Source organism: Rhinatrema bivittatum, chromosome 15 (genome assembly GCF_901001135.1).
Source record: "Rhinatrema bivittatum chromosome 15, aRhiBiv1.1, whole genome shotgun sequence".
Classification (NCBI taxonomy): domain Eukaryota; kingdom Metazoa; phylum Chordata; class Amphibia; order Gymnophiona; family Rhinatrematidae; genus Rhinatrema; species Rhinatrema bivittatum.
In genome coordinates, this window is record NC_042629.1 from 73,349,715 (window position 1) to 73,374,756 (window position 25,042).

General features: G+C 42.8%; 1 protein-coding gene across 2 annotated transcripts in view; it reads left to right on the top strand.

The window, feature by feature from the left end:
• Positions 1-630: 630 nt before the first annotated feature.
• Positions 631-25,042, top strand: part of MORN1 (MORN repeat containing 1) — a 147,276-nt gene continuing 122,864 nt past the window's right edge. The window contains exons 1-6 of one of the 2 annotated variants that reach the window (XM_029578832.1): positions 631-772; positions 4,496-4,567; positions 7,481-7,579; positions 10,034-10,144; positions 11,420-11,510; positions 18,498-18,585. In XM_029578832.1, the coding sequence (XP_029434692.1) occupies positions 700-772; positions 4,496-4,567; positions 7,481-7,579; positions 10,034-10,144; positions 11,420-11,510; positions 18,498-18,585 (534 nt within the window). In that variant the 5' untranslated portion in view covers positions 631-699. The remainder of the gene's footprint in view (positions 773-4,495; positions 4,568-7,480; positions 7,580-10,033; positions 10,145-11,419; positions 11,511-18,497; positions 18,586-25,042) is intronic. The other variant, XM_029578831.1, reaches the window with a different exon arrangement.

Consider the following 25,042-nt stretch of genomic DNA (forward strand, 5'->3'; position numbering starts at 1 on the left):
TTTTAATATCTAATGTACTTTTGATACATTTTTTATCTTTGTTGTAATTTTGTAATAGACACTTTACTGTATTATTTTTTTGCTGTAATCTGCCTAGCACATTTTCTGTTATATACAGACTAGAAACATTAAAAATAAAAATAAATAGATGCTCTCCTGATGTAGGGCTTAGCTCTGGTTCTTGTTTAACTAGTCATTTTTTTCATTTGAGACCACCTCTCTAAAACCACATTTGCATTTTTTCCATTTTGTTTGCATTGTTGACTCCTGCTCTCCATTTTGTTTGCATTGTTTGCTTTTACACTCCTGCTCTCTGTTTCTCATTTAACTGCGATTCAACAAACTAGCTTTAAGTGATAACTTTTTCCTGGATTTATTTCCGAGGTTATCCCCTCTTTTATCAAGTTAGAGGAGAACCAGTGCACTTACACTGTGTTTAAATGGTAGAGTCCAATAACAAGGCATCATCTACAACTCGTCTCTTGACCCTTAATTCCACGTATAATTGTCAATAGCCCCAGCGCGCATGCGCGTCCTAACCCCTACGCTGCGTCTTCTGGCAGAATTGCCAGGTGCCGGTCTGTGATTGGCTGCTTCTTTTTTTTCCCCTAACCTGACGTTTACCCCGCCCTTAGTTACTCCGCAGCCAATAGCCGGCAGGCATCTGGTTGCTAGGCGCGAAGGAACCCGACAGCCTCGATGGCCGCCGCCGGGAAGGAGCCGCGCACCTCCAGCTTCTACGTGGGCGAAGTCAAGAAGCAGCTGCGAGACGGTAAGAGGCGGGCGGAGGACCCTCGGCGTCATTCTTGGGCTTAGGCGTCACCGTAGCTGCACGGGTCCGTCATAAATATTAAGAGTTACAACGCGTTTTAGTCCAAGCCTTTCCAATTCTTTTGCACGCTCCTTCTTTGTTGGCGCAGCCGCGTCTGTTTTAGTGGCACGTGGCTGGTTCTCGACAGCCCGGCGCCAGTTTGAAAAGCGCGCCGCGTGCAGAGTCATTCAGTGCCTTTTGATGGATTTTGTGCCGTGAAGCCGGCTCCGGAGTAACCACACCCCCTTCCCCCAGTCTGGTATTCAGGATGTCCAGAATGCCTATGCATAAGATTTGCTTGCACCTCCTTCCCTGCTGTAAAAGGCCCGAATAGCATTGCCTGATATCAGATTTACAGAGGACTTAAATGGTTTTATGGAAGCCTTTCCTGCTATGTTTGACAATTACAAGAAGAATATTCGATCTTTGGTTGAATTGCATGTTGGGGTGGAAGTCAAATATTGAATGGATAAGGGGGGAGGGGGCAGCCCTTCTCATGATTACAGTCTTTGAGGCTACAAAGCCTGAAATAGGTTAGAGGCATCAGAGATATTTCAGAATTAAGCTTGGAGTGGTCTCAGGTAAGTTACTATGTTTTAAATTACTCCTGACATTACTCCTGACATCCCAGCAAACCTAGCACAAGAAAAAGCTGAGGAACAGCAAACCTGACATCCCAGCAAACCTAGCACAAGAAAAAGCTGAGGAACTGGCCCTCTACTTTAGCAACAAAATCTCCAACCTGATAACACAGCTGAGACCCAATACTTCAGATCCATCAAACCTATACTTCCATCACAACAAAGACACTTCTCTACAATCCTTCGAACTATTCTCAATATCAGAGATACTCGCTGCATTGAAGAAAATGAAACCCTCATCACACCCATCAGACTACATCCCATCCAAACTTCTCCTGCTAATACCAGACACCATCTCTACCGCTCTGACAGACATCATTAACTGTTCACTAGCACAAGGAATCTATCCTGACGACCTGAAAATTGCATCCATCAAACCGCTCTTAAAAAAACCTAACTTAAACTCCAATGATCCCACCAATTTCCGTCCTATATCAAATCTCCCGTTCATAGCCAAGGTAATGGAAAAATTGGTTAACTCCAGACTATCAGACTACCTCGAAGAACATAAAATTCTGTTCCCGACCCAATATGGTTTCAGGAAATCCTTAAGTACAGAATCACTACTAATCTCCCTGACTGACTACCTTATCATGGGCCTGGATAAAGGTCAAGCATACTTGCTAATCCTCCTGGACCTCTCAGCTGCCTTTGATACGGTTAACCACTCCATCTTACTAATTCAACTAGCAAATATTGGAATAACAGGAACAGCTCTATCGTGGTTCAAATCGTACTTAGGAAACAGAAAATACAAAGTTAAACTACACAACAAAGAATCTCAGCACTACGCTTCCTCTTCAGGAGTTCCGCAGGGCTCCTCCCTCTCACCAACGCTCTTTAATATCTACCTGCTCCCTCTTTGCCAACTTCTAAACAAATTAAACCTTAAACACTATCTATATGCAGATGACGTCCAGATAGTCATCCCCATCAAAGAATCCTATACTAAAACTCTTGAATTCTGGGAATCTTGTCTTCAAAAAATTGATGGACTCCTCTCCAACCTAAATCTAATACTAAACTCTTCAAAAAGCGAACTCCTCCTAATTTCCACCGAAAACAGTAATACAGACGCAAATCCTCCACCGAATTTACAAACCCCACAAGTAAGAAACCTAGGAGCTATCTTTGATAATAAGCTAAACCTTAAATCATTCATAAATCAAACCACTAAGGACTGTTTCTATAAACTCCAAGTCTTAAAAAGAATAAGACCACTGTTTCACTTTCAAGACTATAGATCAATTCTTCAATCAATAATATTCGCGAAACTAGATTACTGCAACTCCTTACTATTAGGTCTTCCCTCTTCTCACACTAAACCCCTTCAGATGGTTCAAAACACGGCTGCAAGAATATTAACAAACTCCCGGAGAAGAGATCACATATCACCAATTCTCAAAGACTTACATTGGCTGCCAATTCACTACAGAATTATTTATAAGTCCATTACCATTATTTACAAAACCATACATCAACACTCTCAGCTCAACCTTCAAATTCCTCTCAAAATATTTACTTCAAATAGACCAATCAGAGAGTCCTACAAAGAATCCTTACAAATACCACATTCCAAAACTATGCGACACATAACAGCCAGAGACAGGGCTTTCTCCACCGCAGGACCAACACTGTGGAACTCCATCCCACCAGATTTGCGACAGGAACCCTGCCTCCCCACTTTCAGGAAAAGACTCAAAACATGGCTTTTCATGAAAGCATTTCCTGACCTAAACTGAACCTTAATCAGTCTTTGACTAATCACTCTGACTTTACCTTAACATAGAAAATTAACTCCACAGCATTAGGGCAATTCGTTATTACCTCAAATGCATTGATATGCATATATGTATCATATGTATCTAGTTAAAAACCCCAGCTTCTTTTCTCTGTTCCAAGTTATTACTACCCTGTTTTATTGTAACTGCAACCCTTAACTTTCACTTGTATATTGTTACTATTACTACTACCTTTTTTAATTTTTGTTATTTATTGTTATTTATGACCTCTTGTTACCTCTTCACTTGTTAATTGTAAACCGACATGATGCGATACCCATCGCGAATGCCGGTATAGAAAAACTTAAAATAAATAAATAAATAAATAAATGTAACTGGTTTAACATTTGTGCCCGCTGCAGAATATAACTGGTTTAATGGTAGAATGAATGGTGGCTTGGTCTGTGTGTTAAGGGCTGAAAACTTGTCTAAATTGTAAGGACTTGTTGCTTATGTGATTCTGTAGAGAACTGTGTGCAGGTGATATGTACTATAAAATGATTAATAATAATGCTTAGAATAAAAAGAACCTCATACTACAGCATGTATTGGTAAGTGGATTGTTAGCTTTTGGTAAATTAGCATTACTTTACCTTTACCATGCTTTGTGTCTTGTTAATTAGGGGACACAAGAGTTCTCATAGCAAACTTTTGTTTTGTGATTTTTGACAACGTTTTTTCTGAATTATGTGGTTAACTCCTTCATTTGTGATGACCACACAAATAAATGTATCGGTGGTTGTACTTGGAGTACAGGACTTAAGGTTGGCACATGGCTCCATTTGTTTCAGAATTGGTTGATCCAGTCTTGGCTTTACCCTCATTGCATGGCACAGGATAGGCCACTGGGGACATTATGCAACCAACCTTTTGCCCCACTTGGCCTCAGAAACTAGGGAGCCTGAGGAGTAGTGGTAGAGGTTGCATTGTTGGGACCTCCCAATCAAAATGGATTTTCCATGCCTCTCATGTATGCATTGAGGTGAAACTAGGACAGGATCAAACTGTCCTGAAAAAATGGAACTAGTTGGGAACCCTAACTATGAGATAATGCAATGGTCAACACTAGCTGTTTAAAGTTCTTGCCTTGGCATTTAAAAATAATGACATCACAATGCAGGTTGTATCAGTGATAAGGAAGAGCTAGATTTTATGAACTTCTGAATTGGAACACACAGTCTGGATAATCCAGTTCATACCAGCTTCCACAATGGGGTTCTCCAATGCTACCCTGAAACCTTTTATTTTTGCTTAATTTTCAGGCTATGGACTGTATATTTATCCAAACTCCTTTTTCTGGTATGAAGGTGAATGGAAGCAAGGCAAAAAACATGGTAAAGTAAAACTATTTATGTATTTATTTATCCATTTTATATACCATCATTCCAAGTGAAGATCACAACAGTTTATATCATGACAAATATAATAGATAGCCAATTACATTCACATGATGAGTTCTTATACATTTTAGGGTTTCCATGTGGAAATGATTCACTTGTAGATGTCAGTTGACATTCTTGAGGTCCAGGATGGGACGAAAGGAATCTTCCTTTTTGGGTATGATGAAATAGATGGAATAACGCCCCGTATTTTCCTGGGGTGCAAGTACTGGGATTATAGCCCTCATCCTGAGGAGCCTTAAAAGTGTAGTCTCCACTGCCTGCATCTTGTGCTGTGAGTGGCAAGGAGACATCATGGATATGTCCCGCAGAGTGTTGTGAAATTCAGGCACATATCCTTCTCGTATGACCTTCAGTAACCATTTGTCTGAAGTGATCTCGACCCACCTCTGGTAGAAGAGGGACAGTCGACCCTCTATCTCCTCATTCCAAGGGTGGGTCGGCAAAATTTCATTGAGGGATTCGGGATGAACCTGAACCCGAGCCTTCCCTCTCTTGGGCTGTCAACTATGAAAGGACTGAGACCTCCCAAAGGGCCCAGACCTCTGAAATGTCAAGTTTCTCTAGGGGCAAAAGCATTGGGAGCCCTTGGATTTACCCCTCATAGGCGAGGGGCACTGTAATTGCTTTCTCTTATCTTCTGGTATCTGGGGAACTGGAGATTCGCACCATTTACTGGCCAGCTTTTCCAGTTTGCTTCCAAAAAGGAGTGATCCTTTAAAGGGCATCTTTCTAAGATTTGCCTTGGAGGTTGTGTCTGCTGACCAATTCCATAGCCATAGCTGTCTTCTGGCCACCACCTCTGAGGCCATTCCTCTGGCGAAGTACGGACTAAATCTGAGCCCGCGGCAGCTAAAAAGACAGCGGCGGGTTCCATAACAGCTCTGGAATTCATCCCCAAGTCTTCTACTTCCTGAGTCAGGAGTAGGCATGAACGAGCTACCAGGGCACAACAATAAGCAATCTGTAAGGTCATTGCTACTGCGTCAAAAGACTGTTTAAGGATGGACTCCATCCATCTATCATGCGCATCCTTTAAGGCCATTCCTCCCTCCACTGGGATATTTGTTCACTTAGAAATAGCACAGACCAGCGCATCCACTTTAGGGAAATGCAAAAGTTCTCTCACTGCTGGATCCAGTGGGTATAGAACTTCTAATGCTCGTCCCCCTTTAAAACTTGCTTCTGGGGCATCCCATTCCAGGTCAATCAACTCCTGAATGGCTTCCAGTACTGGAAAGTAGCAAGAGGCTTTCCGTAGGGAAATCAGAATGGGATTCTTCTTTGGTTCCGTCATAGAGTCCGCCCTGGGAACTCCCAGCATCTTCAGGGTCTGGGAAACCAGGGCCGGCAATTCATCTCTATAGAATCTGTATCGTGCCGTCCAGGTCCCTGCCAGGGATACTCTTGGTGAGGCGAGGCATGCCTAGAGGTCTGCCGATAGGACTGGGAGAGGGAGGGCTTACCGGCTGAGGTTCCATCCAGACAGGGGCAAGTGAGGTAGCAGACTGCGCCTATATGAAGACTTGAAGGTCCTGGAAAAATTCCACCTAAGAGAAGGCAGCTGGGTCCATGGCTAGCCCAGGAAGTACTGTGGTAGGTGCCACTGAATTTCCCTCCCATAGATGACCCAGTCCCGGGGGTTACTCAGATCTGGGGTACTTCCAGTTAAGGCTGGGGAGAATGAGAGAAGCCGGGCTTAGCAAAGTCCGGGGAAGCCAACTCTCCCTGGTCTTCCTCACAGTGCTGACATAAGTTTGAATCCAGGTCTGACTGTGAAGCCCTAGTATGACGAGCAGCGCAGACAGAATGGTGCTTACGTTTCTTGGCTGCCGAAGCCATTGGCAGTGGTAACTGTGTTCTGTCGGCTCGCGCTTAAAATTTTATGCACATAGATTTCAGGTGCCTAGGCGGGATGCAGCGAGGCACACGCACAGCCCATGTACCCGGCTTTACCTATATTCTGCACTTAGTAGGTTGTGCACGTATGCGATGTTATCCGCACAGCGCATGCTCAGAGCCGACGCACTGCATGTACCGACGTTCTATAGAGGGCAATACGGTGTGCGCAAGATGGCACCGCCACGGCCCTACTATGTGGTGTGCCAACCAAGCCTAAAGCAGGGCCTAGCCACTGGGGGCCACTCAACCTGCTCGGAAGCCCACTTCCCCTTAACCCCAACAGGATCAGGAACGTCATCGGTACGGCGGACCGAGCAAGGAGACCGGAGGAAGTCTTACAGAAACCTGTCCAAATGTCTCTGAATGAGGCGGTAAATCTCTCTCTCTCTTTTTTTTTCTTTTACTTACCTGGGCTCAGCGCTTACCAGCTGAGTACAGAGACAGTCTCCAGCTGCAGGGGGAAAGAGCTTTGGCCGTCTCCGCCACATTCGGCTTCTTGCACCTGCTGCTTTGCAGCTGCTTAAGCAGCAAAGTCCACGCCGGGAACCAAACCGGGAACTACCGGACCAAAGCAAACCTCTGAGCAATCTCGGAAATTGCCTCAGGAATTCTCAACTGGGGGAGGGACCTTTAAGTAACACCACAGGAGAACGAGGCTCGATGTTTTTTCTCCAATTTAAATGTAGAATTTCTCCTTCCAAAAAGTACAGCAATCCCCAAAAGGAGAGGTACGTCCACCATCTGCTGGAGACGGAGAAATACTGAAGGGCTGAGGTCACTAGAGGGGTTTATCTAGGGTGACTCAGCTTTGAAATCTGACTCCGTCTCCATCTGCTGGCAGGGGAGCATAACCCATTGGTCCTGAGTCCTTCTGGCTACACGCTAGGAAATGTAATATAATAACATATCTGTTTGAATCATGATATGCTGTATATTTGTTCCCAGGTCATGGAAAGCTTCTGTTTAAAGATGGGAGTTACTATGAAGGAGAGTTTACAAATGGCGAGATCTTTGGTAATGGCTTACGATACTGGGCTGGCTCAGGTTAGTTAGTCTGTTATTTGCTTTAAAATATTGTATTATTTTCTCTTGTTAAGTGTCACTGCAGTATAAGTCTGGATTTTATAGATATAATCCCTCAACCATTTCAAATGTCTAGGACTAACAATTGCTATGCAAATTAAAGCAAGGTAAATAAATCTGCCACTTTGTTTTAGATGCAGCAGGAGCCCGTTTTAGTAAGCACGTGGTTACTTTACAATGCATACATTTTTATAGGTAGTTAATTCTTACCTTGGCTTGGTGCCCTTTGGTATTTTGAAAGATTTTGTACAGGCCAAAGGCTTGGGTAATGACTGAAGCACAGACTCGTGAAGCCGTTGCGTCCGAGGCTCACAAGGTCAGTTCGGTGAAGATTATTATAATAGTGAATCACTTAAACTCCTCTTTTGCTTCCCTCCCCTACTTATCCATTGGCTCCACTCATCTCGTCCTGCTGCTGCTGCCGCCTTTCACCCTCGGAGGCTGCTGCACGTTACTAGTCATGTGTTATATTTCTGTACCACCTTTGACCAAAGTGCCGACGGCGTATTGATGTAATTGGCAGTCTCCCATGGGGGACACTTCTCAGTGAACATTTGAGCTTTTGGAGCTAAAAAGTATAATCATTTTCCTTGCCCCCTTTAATACCTTCCCCTCCCTCCCCTTCCTTTTTTTCCCCCCTTTAACTCCTACCTGCCATCACTTCTGTTTTTGTATCTCACACCTGCTGTACATTTAGGGGCAGATTTTATAAAGTTGCGCACACGCGTACTTTTGTTCGCGCACCAGACGCAAACAAGAGTACGCGGGATTTCAATGGATACGCGCGTAGCCGCTAAATTCCAGGGGGGTTGCGCGCGCCACCGAGCCTATATATATAAGCTTTTTTCTCATATGCACTGTATTTATAGTTCTTCTCCTGTTAACACCTCTATTGCGTCCGTTATAAACCGTATTATAATATTCTTGCAATTAATATTCTGGTCCGTCGCCCCCGTTCCTTCTCCCTGTTCCATGTATCTTTCACTGTTACGTTCTATGTAAACCAATATGATGTATCTACGAATACCGGCATATAAAAACGGTTAAATAAATAAATAAACAAACTGTGCATGTTAAAACAACATCCCTCTGCGACCTTATTAGTATCACAGTGAAGATATTTAACATCTCCCTTTTGGTACTGAAAGCCACTTTGGAAAAATACTTTTTGCTTATGTGATATCCTAGGTAAATTTTCCAAGTTTACCAAATCAAAATAACATTTTATTTTACATTGTTACTGCAAAACAAAATAATTATGAATTCAGGCTGTATGCTTAACTTGCCTTTTGAAAGATGGGACATGTCTTTATGGCATTTCTCCTCGCCCCCAAAGCCACCCTACTGCCCTTCTCGTTAAGAGAAAATGCCGAGAGGAAGCCATCTGTTCATGAAAGATTTCAGGCTTCATGCTAGTTCCTGCTCCCTTCTGCTGAGTGGGCCTATGGGCAGTTTTCCTACGGGATTGCATTACCCACAAGAAATTCTTGAGTAAGATTCATGGAGTAACCTATAAACACATTAATGTGGAAAACCTTTACTTTTCTAAAATGGATGTACTCACAAATGTGGAGGGAGCACAATCATTTTTAATTAAAAAAAAAAAAATTGAGAAAAGAATACAAAACCAATACTGGTGGGAGTGTTCTTTTTTTGTTTTTGACGTGCAAGGAATCTTCTTTACAATCGTCAGGACTCAATGATATTTCAGATAGGATATATGATAGACTGATATGATCAATATCAATATCAACTTTCATCTTGAACCCTAATACTTCTTTAAGAAGTATCTTCTAAATTAAGCCTTAAATTGTCTCATACTAACATGTTATACTCTGCTTTTGCTGAGATGTTATCTCTCTATTTTGTATTGTGTTATAATTTATAACTTGTTCATTGTATGAAGTTGTTACACTGTAAACCGGGGTGAAGGCACTCAGCTATACTTCGGTATAAAAAAGAATATAAATAAATAAATATGGTGCATTAACTAGGGCAATTTACAGTAAGACATTGGTAAAGTATGGAGACAACAGAGTAACAGTGAAAGTGTTTTTGCAGAGTTGCATATTCAAAAGCCATTTAGATGGATAATGTAATAGTTATTACCTGGCTATATTCAGCCCTTATTTGGCTGAAATTTAGCTGGATAAGATGGGGGCATTCCAGGGGCGGGCAGGAGGCATTCTGGGGGTGAGTGGAGTTATCTGCTTACTGCTTAAGTTAACAGGCTAAGGCTATTCTAAAGGTAGCCAGTTATATATAACCGGCTAACTAGCACAGCTGCATAGCGGCTGAATATGGACCTCCAAATATTTTGTGTAATAGATTTGTAAGTAAAACGAGAACTTTGTTATTCGCATCCTTGTGTAATCCAGACTATTATTTTATTTCCCTTGTTGCTATGAATTCCAGGCAACACCTATTCTGGACAGTTCTGCTGCGGGGAGCTCCATGGGTATGGAGTGATGCAGTACAAAGATGGAGGGAGATATGAAGGCGCGTTTTCCTGTGGGCTGAGAGAAGGTGTGTATTGCAACCATCCATTTACAGGGCTAATTGAAATCATGGGCGCCAGAGAAGAATGCTGTACTATTTTTCCACATCCAATGCCATTCAAATGAGATATGCACCCTCTGTGCAGCTCCTTCTGCCTGTATGAACTAGAAAGAGAGCGTGATTACCTCTGACCTAAATTAATTCCTTCCCATTTTTTAGACATAGGCAATTCTCCCAAAACAGCAAGATATCTACTACCCAAATCCCCTGGTATGCTTTCATGCAGAAGGTAGGGAGGATTCCAACCCTTGTCAGAATATTCTTGCAAGATAACTAAAGGCACAGGTTATTGCTGGTTTCTCATCACAAGAAAGAACGCAACAAATATTTTTCAAATTTTGCAAAATATTCCTTTTCTCTGTTCATGACGTTTAGATATTTTAACTAAGTGAAATGTCCAACAGTATGAACGCATTCTTTCATTGCACCTACCTGGGGCCTGAATGCACAATATTTGCTGACCTTTCCTTATTAGTTGGTGTGGTTGGTGGTTTGTTTTTTTTTCCTTTTCTCTCCACTTTGATCTGATGTAGAGGAACCATTTTCCCACGGCGTGCTTTCTCCTCTCAGAATCTAGATGTTAGCGATGTCATAGCGAAGCATCTCCTAATTCTGCTGGGAGACTCCCAGGCTGTCTGGCCTCCCACACACGCAAAAGCTTATTTTTAAGCAAGAATCCCTTGATAATAACGTGGCAACATATCATTACCCTTTCCCTTTGTTTTGTAGTAGTTTGCTTTGCTTTAGGTGCACAGTGGCGAAATGAGAGCTCTGTGGGTAGCAAGGTAACATACTATTCTTGATTAATTATGATCTAGAAGACTTCTGCTTCCATTTCAATAAAAGCAGCACAAACAGTAATATTGTATTAAATATGCGCTTTCTAATAAAATTCCTATCAGCTCAATCCTGCGTCCCTTTCTTTGTGGGCTTGGTAGTTCCTTCTTCTTGCTTCTAGCTTATTTGGAACCAGGGCTGGGATCCTGGTCCATAAACCTTCATAGCTTTTATTTTTTTCTTAGTAGGCAGGGTCAGCTCCAGGGCAAATGGTGCCCTGAGCAAAAGTTGACTCCCCCTGGGTCTTCAGTATAATGGAAGATGCTGACAGTGCCCAGGGCGCCCCAGGCAACCACTCAGCACACCCCATTCAAAGGCTGGCATTATTATTAGTAGTAAATAGAGTTACACATCTAATATGTCTTCAAGTTTGCGCAGCTTGTCACTCTTGGTTTTTTGTTTCAGGACATGGGTTACTGGTGGACAAGGAGGGACAATACTATCAGGGTTCCTTTTACCAAAATAAGAAACATGGAGAAGGGAAAATGAACTTCAAGTAAGTTAATTTGTTTGGCTTATTTGGAAGCTGTGTTCTGTTGTGTAAAGAACATAAGAACATGCCATACTGGGTCAGACCAAGGGTCCATCAAGCCCAGCATCCTGTTTCCAACAGAGGCCAATCCAGGCCATAAGAACCTGGCAAGTACCCAAAAACTAAGTCTATTCCATGTTACTGTTGCTAGGAATAGCAGTGGCTATTCTCTACGTCAACTTAATTAATAGCAGGTAATGGACTTCTCCTCCAAGAACTTATCCAATCCTTTTTTAAACCCAGCTACACTAACTGCACTAACCACATCCTCTGGTAACAAATTCCAGAGTTTAATTGTGCGTTGAGTAAAAAAGAACTTTCTCCGATTAGTCTTAAATGTGCCACACACTAACTTCATGGAAAGCCCCCTAGCCTTCTATTATCTGAAAAAGATAAAGAATTTTATTCCTTATAAGCGATGAAAAGGAGTTGATTTATAAAATGCAGCTAGCAGAGAAAGCAATGTACAAATCAACTCCTCTTGTTAGACTTTTCATCGCTTATAAGGACTAAAATTCTTTAGCGATGTCAATTTTACACTGAATACCTCTGAATGTGTCTGTAACACACCCACCCCGATTCAAAGTGCCCCTCTACAGTGGTGCCTATATATAGAGTGTCAGACTGACCCTATGCAGAGTTCCTCTCTCTCTCTTGTGAGCGCGTAAGATACGCATGTAAAGGCTGTTGGCATACGTGCTCCATGAGTATTTTAAATGCTACATGCGTATTTTATAGAATGAGGTCTATCTGTGCTCGTGTTGCTAAATGCGTGTTTATGGGCACTCTTGTGTTTCTTTTAAAATTTTCCAGTTAGTGCTTAGAGCTTTTGCTTTACTGAGCATGTGTGGGAATTCCCAAGCGGACATTGCCTCATGATTCCCTTCAGTTTTTTTTCCATCTAAGTAGCAGCATGGACCTGTACCCTATCTTTCTGGTAGTTTTCTTCAATTTTCTGTACATTTTGTAACCTTTTTTTTTTCTTTCTTCAAAGTTGCCTCTGTGCCTCAGCAGCTCCCAAACAGCACTTTTTTTTATTTTTTTAAGTATCACTGAAAAAGGATGTTCATCAAGACCATAGGGGTAGATTTTCAGAGCCCTGCTCGCCTAAATCCGCCCAAAACCGGGCGGATTTAGGCGAGCAGGGCCCTGCGCGCCGGGAAGCCTATTTTACATAGGCCTCCCGGCGCGCGCAGAGCCCCGGGACTCACGTAAGTCCCGGGGTTCTCGGAGGGGGGCGTGTCGGGGGCGTGTCGGGGGGCGGGCCCGGTCGTCGCGGCGTTCCGGGGGCGTGTCGGCAGCATTTTGGGGGCGGGTACGGGGCGTGGCTACGGCCCGGGGGCGTGGCCGCGCCCTCCGTACCCGCCCCCAGGTCGCGGCCCGGCACGCAGCAGGCCCGCTGGCGCGCGGGGATTTACGTCTCCCTCTGGGAGGCGTAAATCCCCCGACAAAGGTAAGGGGGGGGTGTAGATAGGGCCGGGTGGGTGGGTTAGGTAGGGGAAGGGAGGGGAAGGTGAGGGGAGGGCAAAGGAAAGTTCCCTCCGAGGCCGCTCCGATTTCGGCGCGGCCTTGGAGGGAACGGGGGGAGGCAGCGCGGCTCGGCGCTCGCAGGCTATACAAAATCGATAGCCTTGCGCGCGCCGATCCAGGATTTTAGTGGATACGCGCGGCTCCGCGCGTATCTACTAAAATCCAGCGTACTTTTGCTTGAGTCTGATGCGCAAGCAAAAGTAGGCTGATCGCGCTTCTTTTAAAATCTACCCCATAGTGAGCAGCTTTAAAGATTACATATGTGGTAGAAAAATGTCCTTTACTGACGGACATGAAGTTTGTTGCTGCTTCCTCTGGACGGACCATGACCAAGCCAACTGTTTCCATTGTGGCCAGATATCTCCGTTTCCCTAGAAGTCAAGGGCCTGAAAAATGGAGGAACTGCATAAGTCTCCGAAGCTGCAGTTGATCTCTTCCTGGAACGCCACCTTGTCTGCCTTGCCAGGAACTGAGCAGGAGCTCCTCCAAAATATCTCCCCCCTTCAGTGGAACAAGCAGAGTCTTTGGGGTCAAGTAGACATCAAAAGTTACAAAATGCATCGAAGAAAAAGAAGCACCATGGGAGGAAGTGCAGTCATCTTCCGGGATGCGATCTTAAGTCAATCGCTCTGACCAGATGCTCTTTAATTATAAATCTAAATATGATACAGCAACGTTTGAAAAGTACCATTTGCAGCTTTGTGCCTAACTTATTACCGCTGTGATAGGAACCCGTCGCACTTCTCAGAGCATAGCAACTTGTTGGAAAAGCATGTGAGCAGATCACAGGCCCTGAGGGAGCAGGCCTCCTCTGACTCTGAGGTTGATAACGTGGCAGGGGAGAAAGACGGATCGGCAGATCTGGCACTTAACTGAGCTGAGCTGAAAGGATGGTTTTGCGACCTCTACCAGGACATGATGTCCGTTAAGAAGGAGATAATGGATTTTATGAATGAGACACGCGGTGAGATGTCTGAACTGTGTGGCTGGGTGGAGGAGGTCAAACAAAGACAGGAAGCTTGCTATCTGCAGATAATGGAGGTGGTGAGTTCCACGTCTACAGTATTGGATAATCAAGCAGAAATTTTGGTTAAGACTGAAGATTTGGAGAACAGATCCAGGCGGAATAATTGCGTTCGAGACCTGCCTGAAGACGTACAGCAGGGCAGCGCGGTTCATGACACTTCTGCCTGGTGAAGGCAGATCTGCATAGACTTTTAGCCATTTTTAGATGCTGAAAAATGTATATACTATCTTAATCAATCCATTTTTTAAGAGTTCAATACCATAGCATACACTTCATCCGCCTACATTGAGGTAAACTGCATGGTTTGGTTGAGAGCCAGTAGCCTGTGTGATGATGTCAAGACAAGTTGGTGGATGTTCCTTGTCTAGGTGATCATTTTTTCAGAGAAAAACTTGGAGAAATGGTGGCTCAAATAAAGGAACATGAGATGGTGGTCCAGTCCCTCTCCACAGGATTGAAGCAATAGTCTTCTACAAGATGCTCTTACTACACTTTTAAAAAGCTGTATTTTCAGAGATGCCCTTTCTGGCAATTCCAACGTTAATGGGTTCAACCTATACTTTCGCAGGCTTGTGCTAGACACCATTGGCACCACCAATCAAATGCAATGCAAATGGTCCAGTCCAAATCTGGACTACCTTACAAACCCAGCAACCATCCTCTCTGGTAGGGGGAGAATCCAACACTACCTACTGGAGTGGCACAAGATCACCAAAGATCTCTGGGTTCTCAAAACTGTGGAAACTGCTTGCATTTCTCCCAGCTTCCCACACTTCCTCATTGCTCAGCCTTCAATCTGGATCTGTCTCACTCAATGCAACTCCGCCTGGAGATTGGGTCACTCCTCAATAAGCGGGCAATAGGACCTGTTCTGACCCACCATGGCCAGGGGTTCTACTTCAGAACATCTTCCCCAAGAAAACTGGGGGACTGAGACCCATCCTGGATTTAAGAAGCCTGAACAAGCATATATTCAGGAGAAATTCAAAATTCATTCTCTCCAGATAATTCTCTTTTTTTATCTGCGGGGGGGGGGGGGAGTGGATGTGCATTCTGACTCTAAAGGACACTTACACTCATACTCATCCATCCAACCTCCCTTTTGGCCTAGCAGCAGCTTAAAGGGTTTTCACCAAGTGCCTGGCTGAAGTAGCAGTGCATCTGTGAGAAGGCAGCCAATTCTTCCCTTACCTGGATGACTGGCTTGTGACAGCAACCTCCCGGGAAGATTTTACATTTTATTAAAAATGTATTGATCACTTAACATGAACGGCTTAAGTGATGTACATAAAAACATTCAAATCCAAAATGCTGAACAAAAACATAATTTAGGAAGATGTAATAACCTCCCTACAAAAGTCAATTCAGCTCCTACAGTTATTAGATTTTCTGGTGAATTTTGAGAAATCGACTAATTCCATCCCAGAAAATCAAATTCATTTGAGAATGGATAGATTCTCTGCAAGAGAGCTTTCCTGCCCTCAGGTCCTTTATGCACAGATTGTTGGACACAAATCCCTCAATGCCATGGAAATACTGGCCACATGCTGGCGGCAAGTCACATAGTTTTACTAACCCTCCTGCAGTGGGGCTTCCATTCCTAATGAGACCAACTGACTCAAGTACTGACAACCAAAGTGGAAATTTCACAAGAAATGAAGCAGCAACTAATCTGGTGCCTAGACCCTTTCATGCTTCAGGAAGGAACATCACTCCATCTACTTTCTCACCAAGTAATATTGGTGACAGATGCCTCCACAAAGGTTTGGGGGGGCCCTTTTGAAACTAAGGTGCATGGCCATTCATAAAGAAAATTTTAAACCAACCTCCTAGAGCTGTGAGTGATGATATGCTTCAACAACTTTAAACACTGAATTGACCTTACCCAAGAAAGTTGAGCACATCATAGTGTCTGCCAGGAAACAAACAACAACTAGAACCTACAGATGTAAAGGGAAGCTATTCTCCACATGGTGTCAACGAAGTTCCTTGGATCCATTTGCATATGAACCTAAAGAGTTACTGATACATCTGCTTTTTCTTTCTTCTTTGGGTCTTAGTACCTCATCAGTTACAGTTCATCTCAAAGAGATAGCAGCTTACCATATACAAATCGAATATGCACTCATCCATTAGTCCCCATGGCATACTAAACCTCCAGTTGTAAAACCACCTGATGAAGCTGTCATTTGAACCACTGGAGTCAGCTTCTCTCAAGTTTTTAACATGGAAGTAATATTCCTTGAAGTAGTCACATTAGCCAGAAGAGTCAGCAAGATTCAGGCTTTGGTTCATTAACCTTCTTATATGCAATTCTTCCACAATAGAGTGGTGCTCCCCCACACATTCAAAGTTTCTACCAAAATTAGTATCAGCTTTCTATATTAATTAATCATGGTACCTACGTTCTTTGAGGCCATACATGCAATAAGTTGACAGAGTCCTTCATACTTGATGTAAGAAGAACTCAGCATATCGTCAGGCCTCACAACTATTCATCTTATGATCCTAATAGACTAGGCATAGCAGTAGGAAAATGTACATTGTCCAGCTGGCTAGCAGACTGCATCGTGCACTGCTACATGCAAGCAGACCTTCAGATTAGACACCATCAAAGTTTATCAAGTTAGAGCCATAGCAAGCTACACCACATCTGCCAAGCTGCAACTTGATTGCTGGTGCACACCTTTACATCCTATTGCTGTCGGGAAAATCTTGCAAAGAGTGACAGTAAATTTGGATAAGCAGTTTTGCGTAGACTGTTCACCCAGTAGTCTACTCTTCACAGGTGGTCCAGGTTGCTTTTTCAGTAAATGCTCTTTTGCAGCCCTCAACTTTGGACTCCCCACGTATCATGGCTAATTCAACTCTGCTTGTTGACTGAGAAAGCAAGTTTGCTTACTATAAATGGTGTTCTTCATAGACAGCAGGATGAATTAGCCATGTTAAATACCCACCTGCTTCCCTGTAGAGTTGACTACCTGGCTAGAATTAGCTCTAAAATCAACTGAGGGGGCTCCTGAGGCAAAACCTGTGTGGGAATTCCTGCATATGCTCAGCAGAGGAAAGGGTCTATTCTGTGCTGCTGGATGACATCACCCACATGTCTTGGCTATTTAATCCTGCTATTTACGGAGAACACCATTTACAGTAAGCATACTTACTCTATTGCATGACCATTTTATGTTTGACCTCTGTCCAGATCTTCTCTGTGACTAATATAAGTTGTAAAGTTTGTTTGTTTGACTAACTGTGCCTCACACAGAACAGCCAAATATAATCAAAATATCCCTGCCTATAATCTGGATAAATAGCAAACACAATTTGGTATTTTCTGCCTTTCACTGGTAACTCTTGGTTTCACTCTGATTTCCCAATTTAAGCTCTGGACTTTGTCCTTTTTTGATTTTGCCATTGAGTTTGTCCCTCCATGGTTACTTCACACTGTTGGTTCCCTGTCGCACACAATGTGTATGAGATGTAATCTTATGCTCCATATGATTTAACACCACATGTGTTGTGAATGGGTTGCTCAGGCACCCCCTGTAATGCAAGCTGCCTGTCTGGCAGTCATAATGCCTACAGCCCCTGTGTTTCCCATTCCTCTTACTACTCAGATATCTTAGTTTGGCACACAAGTATCGACAGGTGTGATCAAATGTAAAGAGACATGTGGCAGTGCAGGGACATCCTACAGAAGAGGTGATGTATGCAGTGCTCTTCAGGCTACCCATCTGTGCTTGGCACCTACAATTTACCTCATTCAAATGCCATGTTACCTTGCAAGTTAAATAGGCACTTTGCCATTCAAACAAATGAGCAAGAGTGTGTGCAGCCAAAAGACCATATATGAGCATCAGGTTTATTTGTAGAGGACAAGATTCATCAAAGTGGCAGTCTGTCAAGCTTATGCGTTGGTTTTTTGGGAATATGTCATCTCTGCTCAGAGGTGGATTAACAAAACTGCCAGTTTTCAGCTATTCAGGTAACACTTTGATGTGTAGCCAAGCAGAAGGGAGATGTGCAAGAGGAGATGAAACTGCCCTAATGCATCTGGGTGTCTAGGAAAGCCAGCAAAATCTCCAGCAAATTTGCAAAAGCCCCTGAGAGCGCATGAATTTGCTTCATCGGTAGTTCTGCAGATATCGGATAAAGCCATCCAGCTTGAACTCATTTGAATGAGATTTTGCAGAGACCTTTTTAAAGATTTCCTCTGTGCAATCATCCATTGCTGAGAGTTCATTCTTTGTTCATTCGGTCTGTCTTGAGTTCATTCTCAAATCCAGATCGCTCTTGACAGCACAATGCATTATCTGCTAAACAGTTGGGACTGCTGCTGTAGCAGGCTTTTTTCTTTTTTTTTTTCCTTCAAGAAATCTCTTTTGTGTTCTCAGGAATGGAGATCAGTATGAAGGAGACTGGGTCATGGACCAGCGGCAGGGGCATGGCGTTTTGCATTGCCTGGATGGATCAGTTTATGAGGTACACAGCAAAGAAATGGTTGAAATGCACAGGGCCTAATAAGCAAATATTAAAGATTGTGCCCGACCGTTCCCCAGAGCCCGGGATGGGAGACAGCCCACCATGCACTGCACTTCCAAGAAATCCCATTTATTTTATTTAGAAAAAATAGAGGAGGAGTGTGCTATGGTAAAGAAAGCTGAAAGCTGAAAAGACAAATTTAGAATGATACCAATCCGCTTCTTTTACGTGGAGAACATGGACAGCTGGGAAATTCTTATTGGTCAGGCACTTACTCCCAAAGAAAAGAATAGAATTATTTGCATAGAAACATTAACATATTTCACACATTTATTTTTAACAACTTTCCAAATGTTTCTTCCTATTATGGCAGTTTGCGCCATCTGTTTGTAAAGATCAAGGTTGGTTCTTTTTTTTTTTTTTTTTCCTTTCCTTTCTTTTGCTAACTTTACTTACTTTGCACAGCTTAAATCAGAAGGGATATGTTTTCTCTAGACACACAGCAACTGTTTTTGTCTTGTGCAGCCTCTTTCTTTTGTTTAGCCCTCTAACTGACCTGTGAGCACTGAGCAAACTCACAAATAACAAAAATACAAAATTAAGAAGTGCTGCAGCTAGAGATTGTTTTTAGATATGAGGGGTATTGGGGGACAATGGCTTCTTTTTTTCTTTCTTGCTCACCCAGCTTAAGATGGCATCCCGTATACTGTAAAGGATATCACCAATAACCTATTAAATCTCCCTCTGATTTGGGCTGAATAGCCTTTTGCACCATAGCTTTGCATCTGAGCATCCTGAAGCTTAGTGGAATTAACTATTTTATTCTAAATTTTTTTTTTTTGTTATAGTATTAACGATAAACAAGAGGGGACTTTGACTGGTCTAACGCCTAGTGGTTTATCCAGATCCTTGGCCTGAAAAACAACCGTGTATCGATATGCAGGCCAGTCCTGGTGGTTACTGACACTTCTTACCGCTAGGTGGCAGTCCAACCTTTGCTTGTGGCTTGTCCAAAACCAGTGCATGCAAGGAACATGGGTTAGCCTCTGTTCTTTCCCTCTGGGGTCATAAAATGTTTAGTACTGTAGTTAAGTTTCCAGCATGAATGTAAAAATACAGGAATTCATCAATAGAAACAATATCCAACAACAGTATGCCTTTCTTTTTCATTGTGACATGGCTTTAAGTATTTGAAATCTGTTTTGGAATCTCCAGAGATTTATGCTTTAAGGGCTGCTAGATCTAAGTCAAAAACATTTCTGTTCATAGACAAGGTGGTATGTGCATAGAATGGCCCCCAGTGGAGAGGGTGCAGACAAGAGAGTACCAGAATCCGAGAAACTGATTGTAAGCCCTCTGGGGCAGGGAACCTACCAACAGTTCCTGAATTTGTAACTTGCTCTGAGCTCATAATTAAATCTAAAATCCAAGAGAGCCTGGAATATGTACAGAGAAGTAAGGGGAAAAGCCAGAGGCCACCTGGGGACTACAGACTGCACCAGAAATGAAAACTGGGCAAATTGTATAAGCCTATTGGTCCTTATCTGCCGTGAGTCTATGGCTTTATGTTACATTTGATTAATGCAATATTTCTGGCTTCACATGGGGGGAGGGGGAGGGGGGACTCATTTTTTTTCCAAAGCCGTTTGCCCTGGTTACATGGTTTTAGCTAAAGAAGCTTCCCTGGGAGGGGAGGCATGGAGTATTTAGGCTGGGGGAGGCAAATGGCTCAGATTTTTCAAAAGTACACCTGCAATGTAGCCTGCTTTCCCTTGGTTACCTGCAAAAACAGCAGGTTCACAATATGTGGGCCATGGTAGCACGCGTGCTTTGTGGCTGCTGGTTTTCCTTCTGAAAATTTGCTATGAAATATGTCCATGGCAAACTATGCAGGCTGTTCCAAATTTCCAGCATAATTTTAAAAGCATTGGGCAGGAAACAGATGTTAGGGCAAGTGGCAGTGAGCAGGGAACAGACTAACAGTCTGAGTTCATTACAGCTCTTACACTGAGCTTAATTTGCTACCTCTGAATAGGTAAGGAGCCATTCGCTACAGCTTTGCTGCTCTGGCATGATCCTTTTGAGCTTCTTGCTCAATTGGAACTTGCTCCAAATGGGGGCATTTGTAATTACCCAGAGAGCGTCCCCATTTTTAATCCCTCTCCTATGTAACTCAGGCATTGTAGGGGCCATCCTTATACCAAGACGTACAGATTGTCCGTCTGTCTTTTTAAGCCAAACAGTAGGCATTGCTATTGAGTGATGGGTGGGACGTCCTCGCTCCTTGTTGGCTTGAATGTGGCTGATCTGAATTTTACTAAACGTTGAGGAAAAACTTCAATACAATTTAAAAATAGTTTAAGTACCCCGCATATGATGGAAAACATCAATGCTATTAGCACTCAGAATTGCTATTAGTTCAAAGAGACTTTGGTAAAATCTATGAACAGTATGGGCACCTGTATAAGACAGGATGCTATAGCAAACTTTGAGTGTAATGTATATAATGTAACAGGAGGGATTTCAGGAAACCTGGACATGAAAGCCCAATGATGGTGGCCAGCATAAGTGATACTGGTATCCTAAATGAACAGTAAGCCGCTGCAAAACGCAGTTGGGAACCACAGTAACTAGCAGTACCAAATTAAATTGAAACATGAACAAATGCTTAAATATCAGCCAAAATATGGAAGGGGAATTCTTCTGAGAAATGTCATCACAGTCACCACAGATGTTTGTCTAAGTTGCTATATGTGCACCTGGAGTTACCTCCTATAACCTTTAGTCCTGCCTTGGCACTTTCCAAACCATGCTGTGCATGGACAGGATTGAGATGAAGGGTGCTAGTGACAGAAGTAACAGAGCACCTGCGATCAAAAAGGAGATGGAGCGAGAGAGTGCAGGCAGGCTGAGGGAGGGGAACGGCGGGATATAAAATGTCCAAACAAAACAAATATAGGAAAAAGACGGGGTGACAATGGAACCCCATGGAATAGTGGCGATGACCATTGAACAGAATGCTGCTAATGTATCCTGCACTGTACAGGCAACATGGAGGTCAGTGTACAAGCAGGATTAAAGACAAAGCCCTGCAGTAAATCAGTAAGATCTATAGATCTAGTAGGTTAAAGGGAGCAGGAATGCAAATCTCTGCGGGGAAATAAACCGAAAATTCCAAGAGGAAACATTGAGATGTGTTTGCAGCTGAAGTTGGGAGACAAATAACGAGAGAAATTTGTGTGTTGATTAATGAACTAAAACATTTGGTTTTCACTTGTTTCCCAACTATGATTTCTCATCTTCAGCTTCCTCTGGCTGTTGTACAGGTCTTTGCAAATCAGATGCTGTGTTTCATTCTGTCCTTATTTCTTTTTCACTGTGTATTTTGGCTCAGCTTAGTTTGTCTTCTTTCCCAGTGAAAGGCCTGCTGCTTGTTACACCTGTTAACTAGCGAGAACAGGTGGCAAGTCACATGTTTCTCTTAGTCTGCTAGACTTTTCAGTGGTCTCCACTTGCATCTCACCACAGTAAGTGATAGCAGACCAAATTCTGAAAGGCAGTAGGACCCTAAAAGAGGTCTGAAGGAGAGTTTGTAATTGTTACGAGGGTTCACTCAAGGGAGAGAGCATGGCCCTAGTGGTTTAAGAAACAGGCTGGGAAGGAGGAGATAAGTGTTCAAGTCCAGCTTCTGCCCATGAAGTCACCTGGTCTCCCCATTGACTCACTTTATAGTAGTTCTATATCCGTGACAATTTAGAGGGTGTTTTTCAATCACTGAGAATTTCCCTCACTCAATCTGGTTAAATGCACGTGCAGGGTTCCAAAGTGCAAATACTTACAGCTAAGTTGAGGGGAGGTGGTCGAGGGGTGTGGGGTATCTGCTTAGACTGCAATTTCAAGCCTAGGCACGTTTTCCTTAGCAATTTTGCCTGCTGAAAAATTAGGTCCAAAAGTCCACAGGTACTTAAGAACATAAGAACATGCCATACTGGGTCAGACCAAGGGTCCATCAAGCCCAGCATCCTGTTTCCAACAGTGGCCAATCCAGGCCATAAGAACCTGGAAAGTACCCAAAAACTAAGTCTATTCCATGTTACCGTTGCTAATGGCAGTGGCTATTTTCTAAGTCAACTTAATTAATAGCAGGTAATGGACTTCTCTTCCAAGAACTTATCCAATCCTTTTTTAAACCCAGCACACTAACTGCACTAACCACATCTTCAGGCAACAAATTCCAGAGTTTAAGTGCATTGAGTTTAAGTGCATTGGGTAAAAAAGAACTTTCTCCGATTAGTTTTAAATGTGCTACTTGCTAACTTCATGGAGTGCCCCCTAGTCTTTCTGTTATCCGAAAGAGTAAATAACCGATTCACATCTACCCGTTCTAGACCTCTCATGATTTTAAACACCTACTTTATACCCCACAATTTTCAAAGGGAAAGAATATGTCTACTTTTCCCGTATAAAAACTAGGTGCAGTGTGCAGAGGTACAAAGTAACCATTGGACACTGCACCTAGGTGAAGAGTCTAGAATTAATTGCCCTTTAATTATAAATTGGTAAGTGGGCACCCAGGTGAAAAAGCACTATTTGAAAACTGCCCACCCTCTATGCAAGTGCAGGTTTCACAATGCACTTCTTCTACCCAGCTCTTGGGGTGTTCTTTTCACAACTCCATGCTTTATTTCATCACAAAGGCCGACTCCTGCCTGCACCCACTGTGCAATTTTCAAAGGGAACGTGTGCTCATGTATAAAAATACCCAGCCCTTTTGCACCTGCCTGCAGTTTTGAAGGCTTTTCCGTACAAGTGCAAATGCCCCTCAGACTATAATTGCAATGCTCCTTTTCTAGTGTTGGGCCTCTTGACTGGAAATCTGGGTTTCTTCCATTTTGTGCATATAATACAACTTCAAGAAGGAGCTTGTGTGTGATCACAGTGCTGTTTGCTAAGCATATATAAATAGATCTTGTACCATGTGTATCAAGTACTACAAGCTCTGAAATAATGCACTACTGCATATGTTCTTTGAAAGATTCTGTTGAATTGGTACTTGAGCAATGGCTCAGGTTACACAAAAGCACCACGAAAAAATAGAATTTCACTTCTACCCTGCTGGTTTTCTCTTCTGTTTTGTATGTTAGGTTGCAAACGTTCAGGACTATTAAATTTGCCCTTTAGGTAACTGAATGTGTTTGCTGTAAAGACTGTAGTACTATGATTATGACATCTGTAATATTTTAAGGCCAGTTTTGGTGCTGGGATTATTATTCTTTGGCCTTTTACAGTAATTGTAAATCGTATGGAAGACGCTTTGGCCATGACCAGGCTGGTTCAAGCCTTTTATTTCTTTACTTTCAGATCACAGAGACAGATGGTCTACTTTTTAAATTTAATTTCTTATTAAAACAAACAAGGACAGAAGCACAGAGGGTTATATCATTGTAAAAAAATCTTTTGTGTATCGGCATGTGACGGTAAACGAATGGCCTTGGCTAGGTTACCATAGCTTGGCACATAACCTAAGTGCTAGTCATTAACCATCAAGTCCATGTCCGGGAGTTTAGGTTTTATTGCTTAATTAACCTTTTGAGGTAAAATAAAAACAGACAGTAAGGCAAATAAAAAACCAATAAATTTACTGCTGGCGTGGTTTAAATCTTATAGTGATGGCTTTCTACCCCAAACTTTTATCTCATTAAAAACCAGCCCCATTTTTCCCTTTATGTAAACCTCTAGGAGCTCTTTGCTTCTATCAGCTTTTTGTATAAATATAGGTCATTTAATGGGAGGTTTAATCTCCCCCATTTGGCCAAGGTTCAAATAGTTTCATGTCCCTAGTGGGCTTGGATGGCGAAGTGTTTAACCATGTCCTCTTTCCCCCAAATTGTGCAGGTTCTCCTTCTCAATCAAAAGGCCAAAGAGCATTCTTAGCTCATGGCTCAGCTCTTTCATTTGATCCTAGCCAAAAAGAGGAGATACAGTATTTCAAATCTGGTGAGACCTCATGAAGGAAAATGGAAATAACGTTGTTCTAAAGCCACTGCCATACAGGACCCGAGCTCCTTGTGTCTTGCGATGTATAAAATATTCCAAAAACGTGTGAATGGAGGAGCAGTGTACTGGTTAAAGCAGCAGGCGGAGAACCAGAGAAGCCAGGGTTCAAATCTTACTTCTCCGTTTGACCCTCCTTGTCACCTTGAGCAAATCATTGCGCCCTCTGTTGCTTTAAGTGTAAGCTCTTTCAAAACGCCTGCTTCACCTGTAATGTAACTTGCCTTGCTTTTGGGTTTAGAAAAGTCAGTAATCAAATCCAGATCCCGTTTCAAGTGTTGCTTTAAATGTTTGCCTGTTAGCTCTGGATTACTTTTAGGTATTGTACGAGTCATGGTCCTCAGTTAAGGCCTTTGTTGGGTTTCATGTTAGTTCTTGGTCTGATTTCTAAACTCTACATTTC